At 46.5% G+C, this 14,837-nt stretch overlaps 1 protein-coding gene across 1 annotated transcript in view; it reads left to right on the forward strand.

Annotated features, from left to right (window-relative positions):
• The window catches only part of USP45 (ubiquitin specific peptidase 45), a 43,497-nt gene extending 30,194 nt beyond the window's left edge, over positions 1-13,303 (forward strand). Inside the window, 7 exon segments of the mRNA XM_060190740.1 lie at positions 333-428; positions 1,631-1,761; positions 2,388-2,475; positions 5,399-5,480; positions 8,730-8,821; positions 11,091-11,147; positions 11,831-13,303. Coding sequence (XP_060046723.1) covers positions 333-428; positions 1,631-1,761; positions 2,388-2,475; positions 5,399-5,480; positions 8,730-8,821; positions 11,091-11,147; positions 11,831-11,965 — 681 coding nt within the window. The 3' untranslated portion in view covers positions 11,966-13,303.
• The last annotated feature ends 1,534 nt before the right edge of the window (positions 13,304-14,837 follow it).

Here is a 14,837-nt window from a genome sequence, read left to right on the forward strand (position 1 = left end):
CTTTTATTTGAGCTGTGTAACCTGGCACTGGGGAGAAATGTGGGGCTGAGTCATGGAAGGCATGCTTCCGACTGGGCGGTGCCCGTGCGGTGCCGGCTCCCCTCACTGTCCTCCACCCATCACAGCACACACCCTTCTTCACAGCGCTTCTGGGAAAGCTCCATGTTGACATCACTCGGCTGCAGTAGTGACACTTACTACATGTAACGAGTACTATTTATTTTTTTTCTAATTCGCTATGGTAGATAAAATTTGAAACCTCAAGAGTGTTCTATAAAACTAGAGCCGTATTGAAAATGAATAAAAAAGGCTTTGCTTTTGTTTTCCTGTAGAACTTGGCACAGTCTGCCATCTTTACTGAGCTGATTAGTGAACTCAAAGAAAATGTCACCAAACTCAAGATTTTTCCTTCCTCAGACCCCCAGCTGGTAAGAAATATAACTGTATTATAACTCTTCCGTTAAATCCTGAACACATCGCTCAAGTAAAGCCTCTTCTGTTTCTCAGAACTGAGATGGAAGTCAGAAGACTAGAAAAAATAATTTAAAAGAAAAGGAAAAAGAACTATAGGGGCCTGAGCGGCGGCACTCTCAGTTGAGTGCACATGTGAACAGTGCACAGAGAACCAGGTTCAAGCCCCCAGTCTCCGCTTACAATTTAAATTTTTTTCCCTTTTGTTGTCCTTGTTTATCATTCTTGTTGTTATTATTGTTTTGTTTTGGTTTTTTTTTTTGCTGTCATTGTTGTTAGACAGGACAGAGAGAAGTGGAGAGAGGAGGGGAAGACAGAGAGGGGGAGAGAAAGACAGACACCTGCAGACCTGCTTCACCGCCTGTGAAGCGACTCCCCTGCAGGTGGGGAGCCGGGGGGCTCGAACTGGGATCCTGATGCCGGTTCGTGCCCTTCGCGCCACCTGTGTTTAACCCACTGCGCCACTGCCCGGCTCCCTGAAGATAACATTTTAGGAAATAAAATGTGGTAAGGAATTTTTTTTTTTTTGAACTATGGAAGATTTTTCCTGCAGATAATTTGAGTTGCTTCTGTTAAACTCTGTGTCTCCTGCAGCAGAAGGATGCACTAGATTTGTGATAGGATACCCCATTCTTTGTTAGTAAAACGTTCTGGGGAAATTATGTTTATTTTCAGATAAATAGAGATTATGACTGGGAAGCTGTACACATGTCCAATAGACAAGAAACTTTTTTGACGAGCACATTATACGACAGTTAAGAGCATCCTGGGGGAAAAAAATATATATGAAAAAATAAAAGAGCATCTGGAGGGTGGGGGCAGACAGCATAATGGTTATACAAAGAGACTCCCATGCTTGAGGCTCCACAGTCCCAGGTTCAGTTCCCTGCACTGCCATAGATCACCGCTGAGCAGTGCTTGGAATAAAAACAAAACAAGGAGCTCAGCCTAGGATTGGTGATTTCTTTCCTAAATAGTAGTTTATTAAGAAGGGGCAGAGAATATGAGAAACCTGTGTTTTTAAGGTAAGACATTTAACCCCATTTTCTGTTTTGTTTTTTTTTTAAATATATATTCATTTTGTATTGCTCTTGAACCTTTCCTAGTATCTTATTTTAAGACTGTGTTTCTGAGATAGAACTGATGGTGTGTTTTAAAGGACCCACTCGTGGCGGACCTTTCAAGCCCAGGACCGCTGACAGCAGCCTTGTTCCTGTTTCTTCAGAGCATGAAGGAGACTGAAAAAGGACCAGTTTCTCCTAAAATTCTTTTTAATCAGCTTTGTCAGAAGTAGGTGCACCTTCAACCTTAATATAAGTAGTCCTGAATTACAAGATATGAATTATATAGACATTTTGAAGACTTTTAGGGGGTGGGTGGTGGCGCACCTGGCTGAGCGCACTTGTTACAAAGCACAAGGACTTGGGTTCGAGCCCCCAGCACCTACCTGCAGGGGGAAAGTTTTGCAAGTGGCGATGCAGGCCTGCTGCTGCTGTCCTTGTCTTTCTTCTTCTCTGCTGCCTTAATATCTGACGGTCTCTACCCAGTAAATAAATAAAGATAATTTTTAAAAGGGGGGGGAAGTTTGTAAAAGAAAAAGACTCCTCACCTGCAGGGGGAGTCGCTTCCCAGGCGGTGAAGCAGGTCTGCAGGTGTCTGTCTTTCTCTCCCCCTCTCTGTCTTCCCCTCCCTCTCTCCATTTCCTTCTGTCCTATCCAGCCATGAACGACATCAACAACAATAATAACTACAACAATAAAACAACAAGGGCAACAAAAGGGAATAAATAAATATTAAAAAACAAAAGAAATGGAGTCTCAAGCTATGTTATTTCAAAATGATTTTCAGTAGCGGGACTATGTTGTTGATAAGCCGTGGAATAATTTCTTCTCTCCTGCTCTGCTTGTGAATCACAGGGCTCCCAGATTCAAGAGTTTTCAACAGCAGGACAACCAGGAGCTTCTTCATTACTTACTGGACGCACTGAGGACAGAGGAGACTAAGGTCAGTCTTCTTTTAAAAAAAAAAAAATTTATTCCCTTTTGTTGCCCTTGTTGTAGTTATTATTGTTGTTGTTGTTGATGTTGTCGTTGTTAGATAGGACAGAGAGAAATGGAGAGAGGAGGGGAAGACAGAGAGGGGGAGAGAAAGACAGACACCTGCAGACCTGCTTCACCGCCTGTGAAGCGACTCCCCTGCAGGTGGGGAGCCAGGGGCTCGAACCGGGATCCTTAAGCCGGTCCTTGCGCTTTGCACCATGTTCGCTTAATCCGCTGCGCTACCACCCAACTCCCAGGGGCTTTTTTTTTTAAAGATTTAAAAAATTTATATATTTATTAATGAGAAAGATAAGAGGAGAGAGAGAAAGAACCAGACGTCACTCTGGTCCTTGTGCTGCCAGGGACTGAACTCGAGACCTCATACTTGAGAGTCCAGTGCTTTATCCACTGCGCCCCCTCCCGGACCACTTGAGTCTGTGTCTTCACACACGGGTGAGCCACCACCTGCCCCTGTTTAAAAATAAAAATAAAAATAAATTTAGGGACTAGGAGGAGGCACACCCATTTGAGACCACATGTCACCATGTGCAAGGACCCAGGTTCAAGCCCCGGATGCCTACCTCCAAGAAGGAGGGCTTCACAGGTGGAGAGGCAGGGCTGTTGGGGTCTTCCTCTCTCCTCATCTTTTCTCCTCTCCCCTTTCTTTTTTTTTTTTTTCTCCTCCAGGGTTATTGCTGGGCTCGGTGCCTGCACCATGAATCCACCGCTCCTGGAGGCCATTTTTCCCCCTTTTTGTTGCCCTAGTTGTTGCAGCCTCGTTGCGGTTATTATTGCCATTGTTGATGTTGCTTTGTTGTTGGATAGGACAGAGAGAAATGGAGAGAGGAGGGGAAGACAGAGAGCGGGAGAGAAAGACAGACACCTGCAGACCTGCTTCACCGCCTGTGAAGCGACTCCCCTGCAGGTGGGGAGCCGGGGGCTCGAACCGGGATCCTTACGCCGGTCCTTGCGCTTTGTGCCACCTGCACTTAACCCGTTGCACCACCGCCCAACCCCTCCTCTCCCCTCTCTATAGTTAAATAAATAAAAGGTAGTTTAAACAGAGAAAAGAATTTTTTCGTTGAAGAAATGCTATTTTTATAAAATTTTGTTTTGGGGTAAAGTCTCACATCTCCCCAAAATATGTGTCAGCTTGCCTCACCTGCCACCAAGGCTCCAGCCCCCAGCACCACCCGAGGGCACTGAGTCACTGAGCTTCCTCCTCCTCTTAGTCCTGCTACCCTCACATATGCTCTCTAGGAAGGTGCAAAACTGGGGGCCGGGCGGTGGCACAGCGGGTTAAGCACACATAGTACAAAGCACAAGGACCCTGGTTTGAACCCCAGGCTCCTCACCTGCAGGTAATCTGCAGGGGGGTCGCTTCCCAGGTGGTGAAGCAGGTCTGCAGGTGTCTGTCTTTCTCTCCTCCTCTCTGTCTTCCCCTCCTCTCCCCATTTCTCTCTGTCCTGTCCAACAACGACAGCAGCAACAGTAACAATGGAAAAAGATGGCTTCCAGCAGCAGCGGATTCATAGTGCAGGCACAGAGCCTGGGGCTAACCCTGGAGGCAACATACATATATATTTCTATGCTCTGATTCAGTAAATAGAATGATTTTCCTTGTTGAGGGGCTGAGTCTGACAAAGTGACAAGGCAATATCTTCATGTTGTGAATAAGCTTCACTTTCTGATCAGTTCAGATAATCAGCCTCCAGGATGCCCCCCCCCCGGTTTACGGCTGCTCCTTTCTAGCATGATAGCCTTGTACTATTGTAAGTGAACTTAAACATGACCGTGTCATGCAGTTCTTCTCTGGTGCTATTACAAAGCAAAAAAAATCTGCCGTTTGTTTTCCGATTTTGCTTCTGTGTTTTGACGCCATGCTCTGTTACCAAAATATCCTCACCTGGGAGTTGGGCGGCGGCGCAGCGGGTTAGGCGCACGTGGTGCAAAGCACAAGGACCGGCATAAGGATCCCAGTTCAAGCCCCCGGCTCCCCATCTGCAGGGGAGTCGCTTCACAGGCGGTGAAGCAGGTCTGCAGGTGTCTGTCTTTCTCTCCCCCTCTCTGTCTCCCCTCCTCTCTCCTATCCAACATCAGTAACCACAACAATGTTAAACAACAAGGGCAACAAAAAGGAAAATAAATAAATATTAAAAAAAAACAACCCAGGTCCACCACCACCTCGTCCCTGTGAATAAACATTTTTTTTAAGTCTTTTTATATCAACTACAGATATGGAATGCATATTTCTTACATGTTTCCACTCCAGTGTTACAAGAGAATTTATATATGTTTCCTTTTTTAACCTTTTTAAAATAAAAAAAAATCATCTTTATTTATTTATTGGATAGAGACAGCTAGAAATCAAGAGGGAAGGGGGTGACAGAGAGGGAGAGCAAAGCTTCCCCTGCAGGTGGGGACCGCGGGCTGGATCTGCATCCTTGTGCTTGGTAACATGTGCTCAACCAGGTAGGCTACCACTTGGCCCCTATATATGTTTCTTAAAGGTTTTTTTGATATGTATCTTGATATATTAGAATCTGCTATTTCACCGTATTTTTTTTTCAAATGTTTATTAACATGAGTGAGAGAAGGGGGCAGAGAGGGAGACAGAGAGAGGGAGAGAGAGAGAATACCCGAGTAACACTGGCCTATGTGATGCCAGGGATAGAGCTCAGAAGCTCATGTTTGAGAGTTTCATATGATCCACTGCACCCTGTCCAGTCCACAGCCAGAAAGCCAGATAGCCACACACCCCCTTTTAATTTGGCTGTCGGAAAAGAACATGTTTATTTTTTTAAAAAAATTCAACAATTCGCTTAGTAGACTAGAGAACTGATTATAATAAAGCTTCATATCAGATTCTTACTAATTCTGTTTTGTAGAGAATACAAGCCAGCATTTTAAAAGCTTTCAACAACCCAACTACTGAAACTGCTGATGACGTGACTAGGAAAAAAGTCAAAGGTATGTCGACTCTTTGCACTGTTAAAACTTTCTTTTGGGAGAAAATGCGAGAAGTTTTTTTTTCAGGGGGAAAGGAACTAAATATTCTATTGTAGACTAATTCTTTAAAGTAGCAGCTGTAAAATGTGCCGACACCAGTAGCTGGAAGATAGTCCTTACTCGAGTCCTAGAAAGAGAATGTTAGGATGTGTTCGAGTGAATCAAAAAGCAAACAGACGGACAGACAGACAGACAGAAAGTAAGTTTGCAGCCCAGACGGTGATGCAGTGAAGAGTGTTGGACCCCCACGTGTGAGGCTCCTGACCTGGACGCTCAGCGGCACACGCGCTAGTGGCGGTCTGGCCGGCTTGCTTTTTCTTGCTCTTTCTCACCAATCAGGAAAACTTTAAATAAGCAAACTGACTCTCCTGCCATCCTGAGGCGCCTCAAGGGAGACTCAGAAGGACGTGAGAAGTAACAGTCTCACTTTCTGGTTTACTCTCACTGTGTGATGCCATTTTGCAGGTGCTTTTGTAAGTGGATTAATAGAGATTCTTTTATTTATTGTATTTTATTTATTATTGGATACAGACAGAGAAGTTGAGAGGGAGAGGCAGAGACAGAGAGGGAGGCGGACAGACAGAGAGACACCTGCAGCCAGCCCTGCCTCACCACTCGTGAAGCTTTTCCCCCCTGCAGGTGGAGACCAGGGGCTTGAACCTGAGTCCTTGTGCACTGCAATGTGTGCGCTTCACCAGGTGTGCCACCTCCTGGTCCCTCTTTATTATTTATTCATTATTATTATTATTATTTTTACCAGAGCACTGCTCAGCTCTAGTTTATGGTGGTGCGGGGGATTGAATCAGGATTTTGGAGCTTTAGTCATGAGAGTCTGTCTGCATAGCCATTATGCTATCTACCCCCCACTCCTTGGATATCATTTTAAATAGATAAAATGCCTATTAACTACTGCAAGGATTTCTTTCTGCAAAGAATTCATATGTTGAGGGCAGTACTCCTAAGTCGGATCACATGTATATGCTATATAGTGTTGACTGCTTATCTGGTAAAGCACAAGGCAGGAATGATGATATCAATTCTAGGCTCACGTCTCATAATTGTCAGTATTGAAGTGTGGGTTACTCATCACACTGTTGATGGTTTGCCGTGTCCTAAATTCACATCCTGTCTTGAGATGCTCACTAATAATGGAAGTCATCATTTTTACAAGTCATTCAACATTTTTTTGGTATTCTATTCTGAATTCTTTGTTGTTTTATATGCTACATGTCCATAATTTATAAACAGATATGCATACATTGTAATTGTATATTTCAAAGCATTATTGCAAGTAAGGGTTTAGGATTTGAAGTCTCGTGTTCTTTTCATGCTTTTATTTTCAGACAGTGCCACCTAGTGTATGTTCAGCATAACTCCCCACTTTCCCTCTTCCAAGTTCCTTTTCCTTACTGTTCCATAAATGTCTGTGACTATATCCAGGTATGAGTCTGCCTAAAAATTGATGGAACAGTTCAAATGATGTTTTATCACTTACTTATTTTTTATCTGTTTCTCACCAGAGCACTGCTCAGCTTATAATAGTATGGGGGACTGAACCTGGGACTTTGGAGCCCCAGGCAAGAGAGTCTCTGCAGAACCGTCATGCTGTCCTCCCGCTTCATATCACCTTAAATGGCGACCTGGGAGGTGATGCAGCGGTGGGGCCACAGCTTACGGAGGGCCAGAACCGGCCCGCTGGCTCTGTCTGCGCTAGAGTGATAGTGTGGTGTCCTTCCTGTTGTTAAAATGATCTTAGGGGCTGGGCAGCGCTGCACCTGGTAGAGAGCACACTTTACAGGGCACAAAGACCTGGGTTCAAGTCCCCAGTCCCCACCTGCAGGGGGAAGCTTCATGAGTGGTGAAGCAGGGCTGCAGGGTCTCTCTGCCTCCTCTGTCTCCTCTTTCTCTCTCAGTTTCTCTCTCTGTCACTTACATAAGATACTTGGCCGGGCAGTGGTATGCCCTGAGTACACATGCTAAAACTAAATAAAATAAAATAGTAAAGAAAGAGCTCATCATTTCTGGAAGACTACTGTAGTTGATGACAGTCATATTCTCTCTCTCTATCTCATAAACTTTGGGTAGCTTGATTTAAAAAAAATTTTCTTAATTCTTTAAAAAAATTTTTTATTATCTTTATTTATTTATTGGATAGACACAGCCAGAAATCAAGAAGGGAGAGGAGCTAGAGAAGGAGACAGACAGAGAGACACCTGCAGCCCTGCTTCACCACTCGCAGAGCTTACCCCCTGCAGGTGGGGCCTGGCAGCTTGAACCTGGGCCCTTGCGCATTGTAACATGTGCTGCACTCAACCAGGTGTGCCACCGCCTGGCCCCATCTTTTGAATTAGTTTTTTTCATCACTCCTGTCACCAGGGGTCTGTGTCCCCACCCCACCCCCACGTTCCCCCACTGTGGTTCTCCCACAGACTTGAAAACAGGTTGCCATTTCCCCCACATCTGTAGGCCCTGTTGTCCGTGTCCACGTATAAGGGAAGCCGGTCTGTGTGTGTCCTTCACCTCGTCACCTGCTCACTGAGCGTCATCTTGTACAGCTCCGTGTACTTTACCCCAGAGGGCACAGTGTCATCTGTGTTGATGGCCGCCAGATCCTCTTTGGAGTGTCTGCTGCGTAGCTTTGCTATCCAGCCCTCTGCCAAAGAGCGTTCTGCTTGCTCCCTGGTTCCCATTGTGAATGGAGCCGCTGTGGACATGGGGTACATGCGCCCCCAGATCAGTGCGTGTGTCTTCTAGGCAAATGGCAAGCGGTTGAACTGCTGGGTCATAATGGCATTTCCATTTGTATTTGTTTTTTACTTTTTTATTATCTTTATTCATTTATTGGCTAGAGATAGTCAGAAATGGAGAGGGGAGAGAGAGAGAGGCACCTGCAACCCTGCTTCACCACTCGCAAAGCTTTCCCCCTGCAGGTGGGGACCGGGGGTTCAAACCAGGGTCCTTGGGCCCTGTAACATGTGCGCTCAACCAGGTGCGCCACCACCTGGCTCCTCCATTTGTATTTGCTTAAGCATATTTTCTCTGCAAAATCATAAAGGAGAAAGACAAAGCATCCTAATTAAAATATATTACTAGTGTGCCAGACATCTGCTTTATTTTAGTTTCACAAATCAAAGACAAGAGCATGTGGCCTTCCATACTAGTTGTTAGTTGACTTTTTTTTTTTTGTATTAAAAAGTATTATTTTTGCAGCATATGGAAGAGAAGGTGTGAAAATGAACTTCATAGATCAGATCTTTCTTGGTGAATTAACTAGCACAGTCATGTGTGAAGAATGTGCCAATGTAGGTGCTTGGAATTCATCTCAGTATGGGTAGATTGTGCTCGAGTCACGGTCACTGTTTTCTTTCACATGCAGTCATTCATAGTCATTGATTTTTATTTGTGTGATATCACTGCGTAATAGTTAGTAATATATCTTTTAAGAAATGGACTGGTTAAATACGTTACTTTGGTAGCGTATGGCTTTGTCATCAGTGTCCCAGGTTCGAGCCCAGCTTCCACAACACTGAATGAAGGGAACTTTGACAGAAGTGATCTCTCTCTCTCTCTCTGTTTTTTTTCTTTTCTTTTTTTTTTCTCCTTTCTTTTTGCCACCAGGGTTGTCATTTGAACTCAGTGCCAATACTAAGAATCCTCCTGCTCCTGGAAACCAGTTTTCCTTTTTTTTTCTTTCCCTTTTTTCTTTTCTTTCTTCTTTCTGTATTTTATTTGATAGGTCAGAGGGCAATTGAGAAGGAAAGGGGAAGAGAAAGATGTAGACAGCTCCAGACCTGCTTCACCGCCCCCAGCTGGGGAGTGGGGGCTTGACCTCCCATTCTTGCACTCGGCTGCAGCGTGTACTGCCCAGCCCTTGCCTTCTCTGTGCCTCTGTGTCTCTGTACGGCGGAGAAATGGCCTCACTTCCAGGAAATAGATATTAGTGTTGATATTTCAAAATCAAATGTGTTATTTGACTACCGTAGAACAAGCCTGAGATATACTTTTTGACTTATTTTAATATGATAGAATGGGTTGCCTCTTGTTTACATTTAAAGGAAAGAGAAATTTCTGTGAGGTGAATAACTGTTAATGCCTTTTTTTTTTTCCTTTTTTTTTTTTTTCTTTTACCAGAGCACTGCTCAACTCAGCACCGTTCAACTCAGCTCTGGCTGATGGCGGTGCAGGGGAGTGAACCTGGGACCTCAGAGTCTCAGCCATGAATCTTTTGTATAAGCAGTATGCTTTCTTCCCAGCCTCCTTTGCTGACTTGCTTTTTAAATTGCCACCAGGGGTATCACTGGGGCTCAGTGCCAGCAGTATGTACATGAATCCACCACTTGTGGTGGCCTTTTTAAATTTCATTTGCTAGGACAGGTAAATTGGGAGAGGGAGGAGACAGATGATAGATAGATAGATAGATAGATAGATAGATAGATAGGGAAAGAGAGGTAGACACCTGCAGACCTGCTTCACCACCGGTGGTGAAGCATCCCCCTACAGGTGGGGAGTGGAGGCTCGAACCCATGTTCTTATGCTTGGTAGTGTATGTGCTTAGCTGGGCATGCCACTGCCTGGCCACTTGCTGACATTTCTCAAGAGCAGATTTGACTTGTCTTTGAACTTAGTGATAACTCTTACTTGGAATGTCATCTGTGTTTTAACAAAACAAAGTAAGTTTTTATAGACTTTCAGCTGTTTGCTAAAGGACAGTTTTGAAATCACATGGCTAGAATCTAACAGTATTAGATATACTTAGCTGAAAGTCGTCACCAAAGCACATCAGAGCAAAGGACTCGGTGGGGGGTGGGGAGTGGAGTGAGCAGAAAAGGACCCAAGGGGGAGTCGGGCGGTAGCGCAGCGGGTTAAGCGCAGGTGGCGCAAAGCACAAGGACCGGCGTAAGGATCCCGGTTCCAGCCCCCGGCTCCCCACCTGCAGGGGAGTCGCTTCACAGGCGGTGAAGCAGGTCTGCAGGTGTCTGTCTTTCTTTCCCCCTCTGTCTCCCCTCTTCTCTCAATTTCTCTCTGCCCTGTCCAACAACAACGACATCACTAACAACTACAACAATAAAACAAGGGCAACAAAAGGAAATAAATAAATAAATATTAATAAAAAAGGGCCCAAGCTGGGGTGCCAGTGTTTCACAGACACCTGTCACAAGAAGCTGAGGAAGTGTATCCGTGTGTTAGCACCTGTACTGTGAGCCACTACCCCCCTCAATAAAATGATTTAAAAACAAAAAAGAGGGAGTCGGGCGGTGGCGCAGCGGGTTAAGTGCACATGGCGCCAAGCGCAAGGACCGGCATCAGGATCCCTGTTCGAGCCCCCGGCTCCCCACCTGCAGGGGAGTCGCTTCACAGGCGGTGAAGCAGGTCTGCAGGTGTCTGTCTTTCTCTCCACCTCTCTGTCTTCCCCTCCTCTCTCCATTTCTCTCTGTCCTGTGCAACAACGACATCAATAACAACAATGATAATTACTACAACAATAAACAAGGGCAACAAAAGGGAATAAGTAAATAAATATTAAAAAATAAAAAGAATTCTAGCTGATGTTCTCAATACTTGTTTTTTAAGGTCTCTACGGTGAAAGATCCTTTCATTGAAGTTTCACTTCCTGTAATAGAAGAAAGGGTAAGGAGAAAAAACATAATAAAAATATTCAACGAGTCCTTCATTTAAACATTTGTCGGGGGTCGGGCGGTGGCGCAGTGGGTTAAGCGCATGTGGCGCAAAGTGCAGGGACGGGCGTAAGGATCCTGGTTCGAGCCCCCGGCTCCCCACCTGCAGGGGAGTCGCTTCACAGGCAGTGAAGCAGGTCTGCAGGTGTCTATCTTTCTCCCCCTCTCTGTCTTCTCCTCCTCTCTCCATTTCTCTCTGTCCTATCCAACAACGAATTACGTCAACAAGGGCAATAATAATAACCACAATGAAGCTACAACAAGGGCAACTAAAGGGGAAAAAAAATGGCCTCCAGGAGTGGTGGATTCATGGTGCAGGCACCAAGCCCAGCAATAACCCTGGAGGGGGAAAAATAAATAAATAAAAAAAAAAACATTTGTCGGCTATGTTGTTGTGTACCTAAAAATCATTTTTCTATGCACTAGAGTTTGTGTGGCTTATTTGATACTGGCTTTATTTATGTCTGTGTGAAATAGCATATGTATTTCTTAATCTCAAGGAATTAAAAACCTTCTGCTTTATATTTTGAAGACTGACATTAAACTATTTTGACTGAGTTTGAAATTTTACAATGTAGATAATATCTAGAATTTTTTCCCCCTAAAGTTTTGTATTTCGTGCATGCATCTACTTAGGTTTCCAAACCTGTGCTTCTGGGGAAAGGGACTAAATACAGAAGTCCTCAGGAGACAGACACCGGACAGCGTGATGGTACCGCGGCCTGGAAAACAGCCCCCACCCGGAGCCGCCCAGAAGCAGCCTTCATCTAGATATAAGGTAAATGATGTCCATTTTCAAGACACTTATTTTTCAGAAAATGTTTATTAAGACTTCAAGGGTGCAGGGCCCGGTGGTGGGGCTCCCAGTTAAACACACTCATGCCAGGACCGGGGGTCCAAACTCCTCTCCACCTGCAGGGGAAAAACTTGGTGAAGCAGGGCTGTGAGCTCTCTGTCTCTCTCCGTCTCTATCTCTCTTTTTAAATTTTTTAATTTAATTTGTTTCTTGGACACAGTCAGAAATTGAGAGGGAAGGAGGAGATAGGAAGAGAGGCAGAGAAACAGCGACCCCTGCAGCCCAGCATCATCACTTCTGAAGCTTTCCCCCTGCAGCTGGGACCTAGGGCTCGAACCCGGGTCCTTGCCCATTGTACCACGCGCACTCAGCGAGCTGCACCACCACCCGGTCCCCCTCTCCTTTGTCTCTCCCCCCACCCCCCAGTTTCTCTCTCTCTCTCTATCCAATAATTAACAACAGCAACAATAAAAAGACCTCAGGAGTGCGCACGTGTGGAGAAAATTGGACTGGCGACTGTGGGGCCCTCAGGTTTGAGCCCCTCCCCCACTGAAGGAAGCTCTGGCACTGTGGTCTCTTCCACCTTCTGCTCTCCGTCTCCGTCTAAAAATGAAAGAAAGAAAGAAATTGGGCAGACTGAAAGCCTTCATAATGATCTAATGACCAGCTGCGTGTTATTTGTGTCTGCCTGATACTCCTTTCCCACCTGCCCTGATCATTTTCAAATTAATCCAAAAATTGAAAATTAAAATTGAAGCAGTGTCAACTGCTTCAATTGATCTGGAGGATACTACTCATGTTAAAGATAGTTGCTACAGGGGCCGGGCGGTGGCTCACCTGGTTGAGTGCACACGTTACAGTGCGCAAGGACCTGGGTTCAAGCCCCTGGTCCCCACTTGCAAGGGTAAAGCTTCACGAGTGGTGGAGTAGGGCGGCAGGTGTCTCTCTGTCTCTCCCTCTTTCCATCTCCCCCTCTCAATTTCTGGCTGTCTCTTCCAAAGATAAAAAAAATTTTAAAAAAAGATACAGTATCATTAGCGCATCTGTAATATTAACTAGCAGTTAATATCTTTCTGCATCCCCACGGGACTGACAGGCTCTTCTAGCTCCCTGACTGCCTTTCTAATGAACTCAGACTTACGCACCTAGTTAGGTTCAAGTTTGATTATATAATTTTGGTGAGAAAACTTCCCTTTTTAAAATTTACCACCAGGGATATTGCTGGGTCTCTGTGCCGGCAGACAGCTCCACCAATCATAGTCATTTCCCCTCTCTCTCTTCCTCTCTCTCCCTCCCTTCCTTCTTCTTGTTTATTTAAAAAGAAAATGTTCCCACTCTCTTTTTATCTGATGGAGCATGAGAGATGGGGAGGGAGAGTGAGATGGAGACACAGGTGATGCCCGTTACCCAGACCCTGGCAAGAACCCTTACCGTGTCTGTGCACCTTCAGCCAGGAGTGGGCAGGAACGTGATGCTCGCGGTGACGCTGCCAGCCCCTGACGACCATTGTCTAGATGCGCCGTGTCACTGGGGACATGCCTGTTTGCTGCATCGCCCCATGTGAATTTAAAGAAATCAAACAAGTTTTTATTTCATTAAAAACTGTTTTTACGTGATAAAATTCATACTAACTTGTCAGGTGGGCGGGCGTACCCTCAAATCTAACTTTGTGAGTGTGCTCCCTTGTATGTGGCGAGACTCCCGAAATCAAGGTTAGGCTCGGGGCTCCAGAGCCGCCCTCCCAGCCCTCCCCACAGTGCTGCTCCCGTCTTGTCTTTGCCAGCAGGCCATCACCACCGCTAGCTCACCGTGAAGGCCTGTTTTAGAGATCAGCACGACTTGCCAGCCACTTTCTGCCTGTCATACTCCGGGGAGCGCTAGAAGTTGGATTTCAGAGGCACTCGACAGGCTTTCGTTTAAAGACCACTGAATGCCCGCCTGAGACTGAAGGCCTCCTCTCCCTCCACTCAAGTCTTAAGAGTCTTTTCTCCGCAAACACTTTCACATCCCAGAATCAACCGACGCGCGGCAGGACCCGTGCAAGGCAGAGCCGCTGTCACGCACCGCACCGGGGGCCTGGGAAGCCCGAGCCCAGCACGGAGGGGACGGGAGCCCCCGGGGCAGAAGGCCCGACGCGGGCCGGAGAGCAGCGCGGACCACGGACAGACAGCGAGGCCTGGGCCCGACAGCGGCCGATCGCCGCCACCCGGGGGTGGCCGCAGCTGTGTCCCGACTGGGCTTGAGCGATGCCCATCCGGCGGGTGGAGACGGAGACCCCGGCCCGGCCCGGCCCGGCCCCAGAGAAGACCGGTCGTCGGATGCCCCAAGGGCTCGGACCTCTCGGAGGAGCCGCCTCCAGCCCGCGGCGGCCACCGCGCTTTCCAGGCCCTTTCTCAGAGCTACGCGGCCAGCCCCAGAGTGCTCCGTCCAGCCCTGTCTCTGTCGCTGGAGCTGCTGATGGGAAGCAACAAGCTTCTGTGTGACACCTGTACCTGTACGGAGAAGAAGCACAGGCACCGAAGGGCAAGCGGCCCGACAGGTGAGTGCGCACCTGGCCTTGGAAAAGGCGCTGCTGCCGGCTGCTGCGGTCACCTGACTGGCTGGTGGGTGACAGACCCCGCACAGAGGGACCTGAGATCTTTGCCTGCATACTGGAGATTCACTGTTTTATTTTTACTTATTTCTTTATTTATTTCCACCAGAGCACTGCTCAGCTCTGGCTTGTGGTGTGGGGGTGGAACCTGGGACCTTGGAGCTTCAGGCATGAGCATCTCTTTGTATAACCATTCTGCTGTCTCCCCCCCCTCCCCCCACGAGAATAGGGATTTGTCCGATTCATATTTGTAT

Source organism: Erinaceus europaeus, chromosome 4 (genome assembly GCF_950295315.1).
Source record: "Erinaceus europaeus chromosome 4, mEriEur2.1, whole genome shotgun sequence".
Taxonomy (NCBI): Eukaryota; Metazoa; Chordata; class Mammalia; order Eulipotyphla; family Erinaceidae; genus Erinaceus; species Erinaceus europaeus.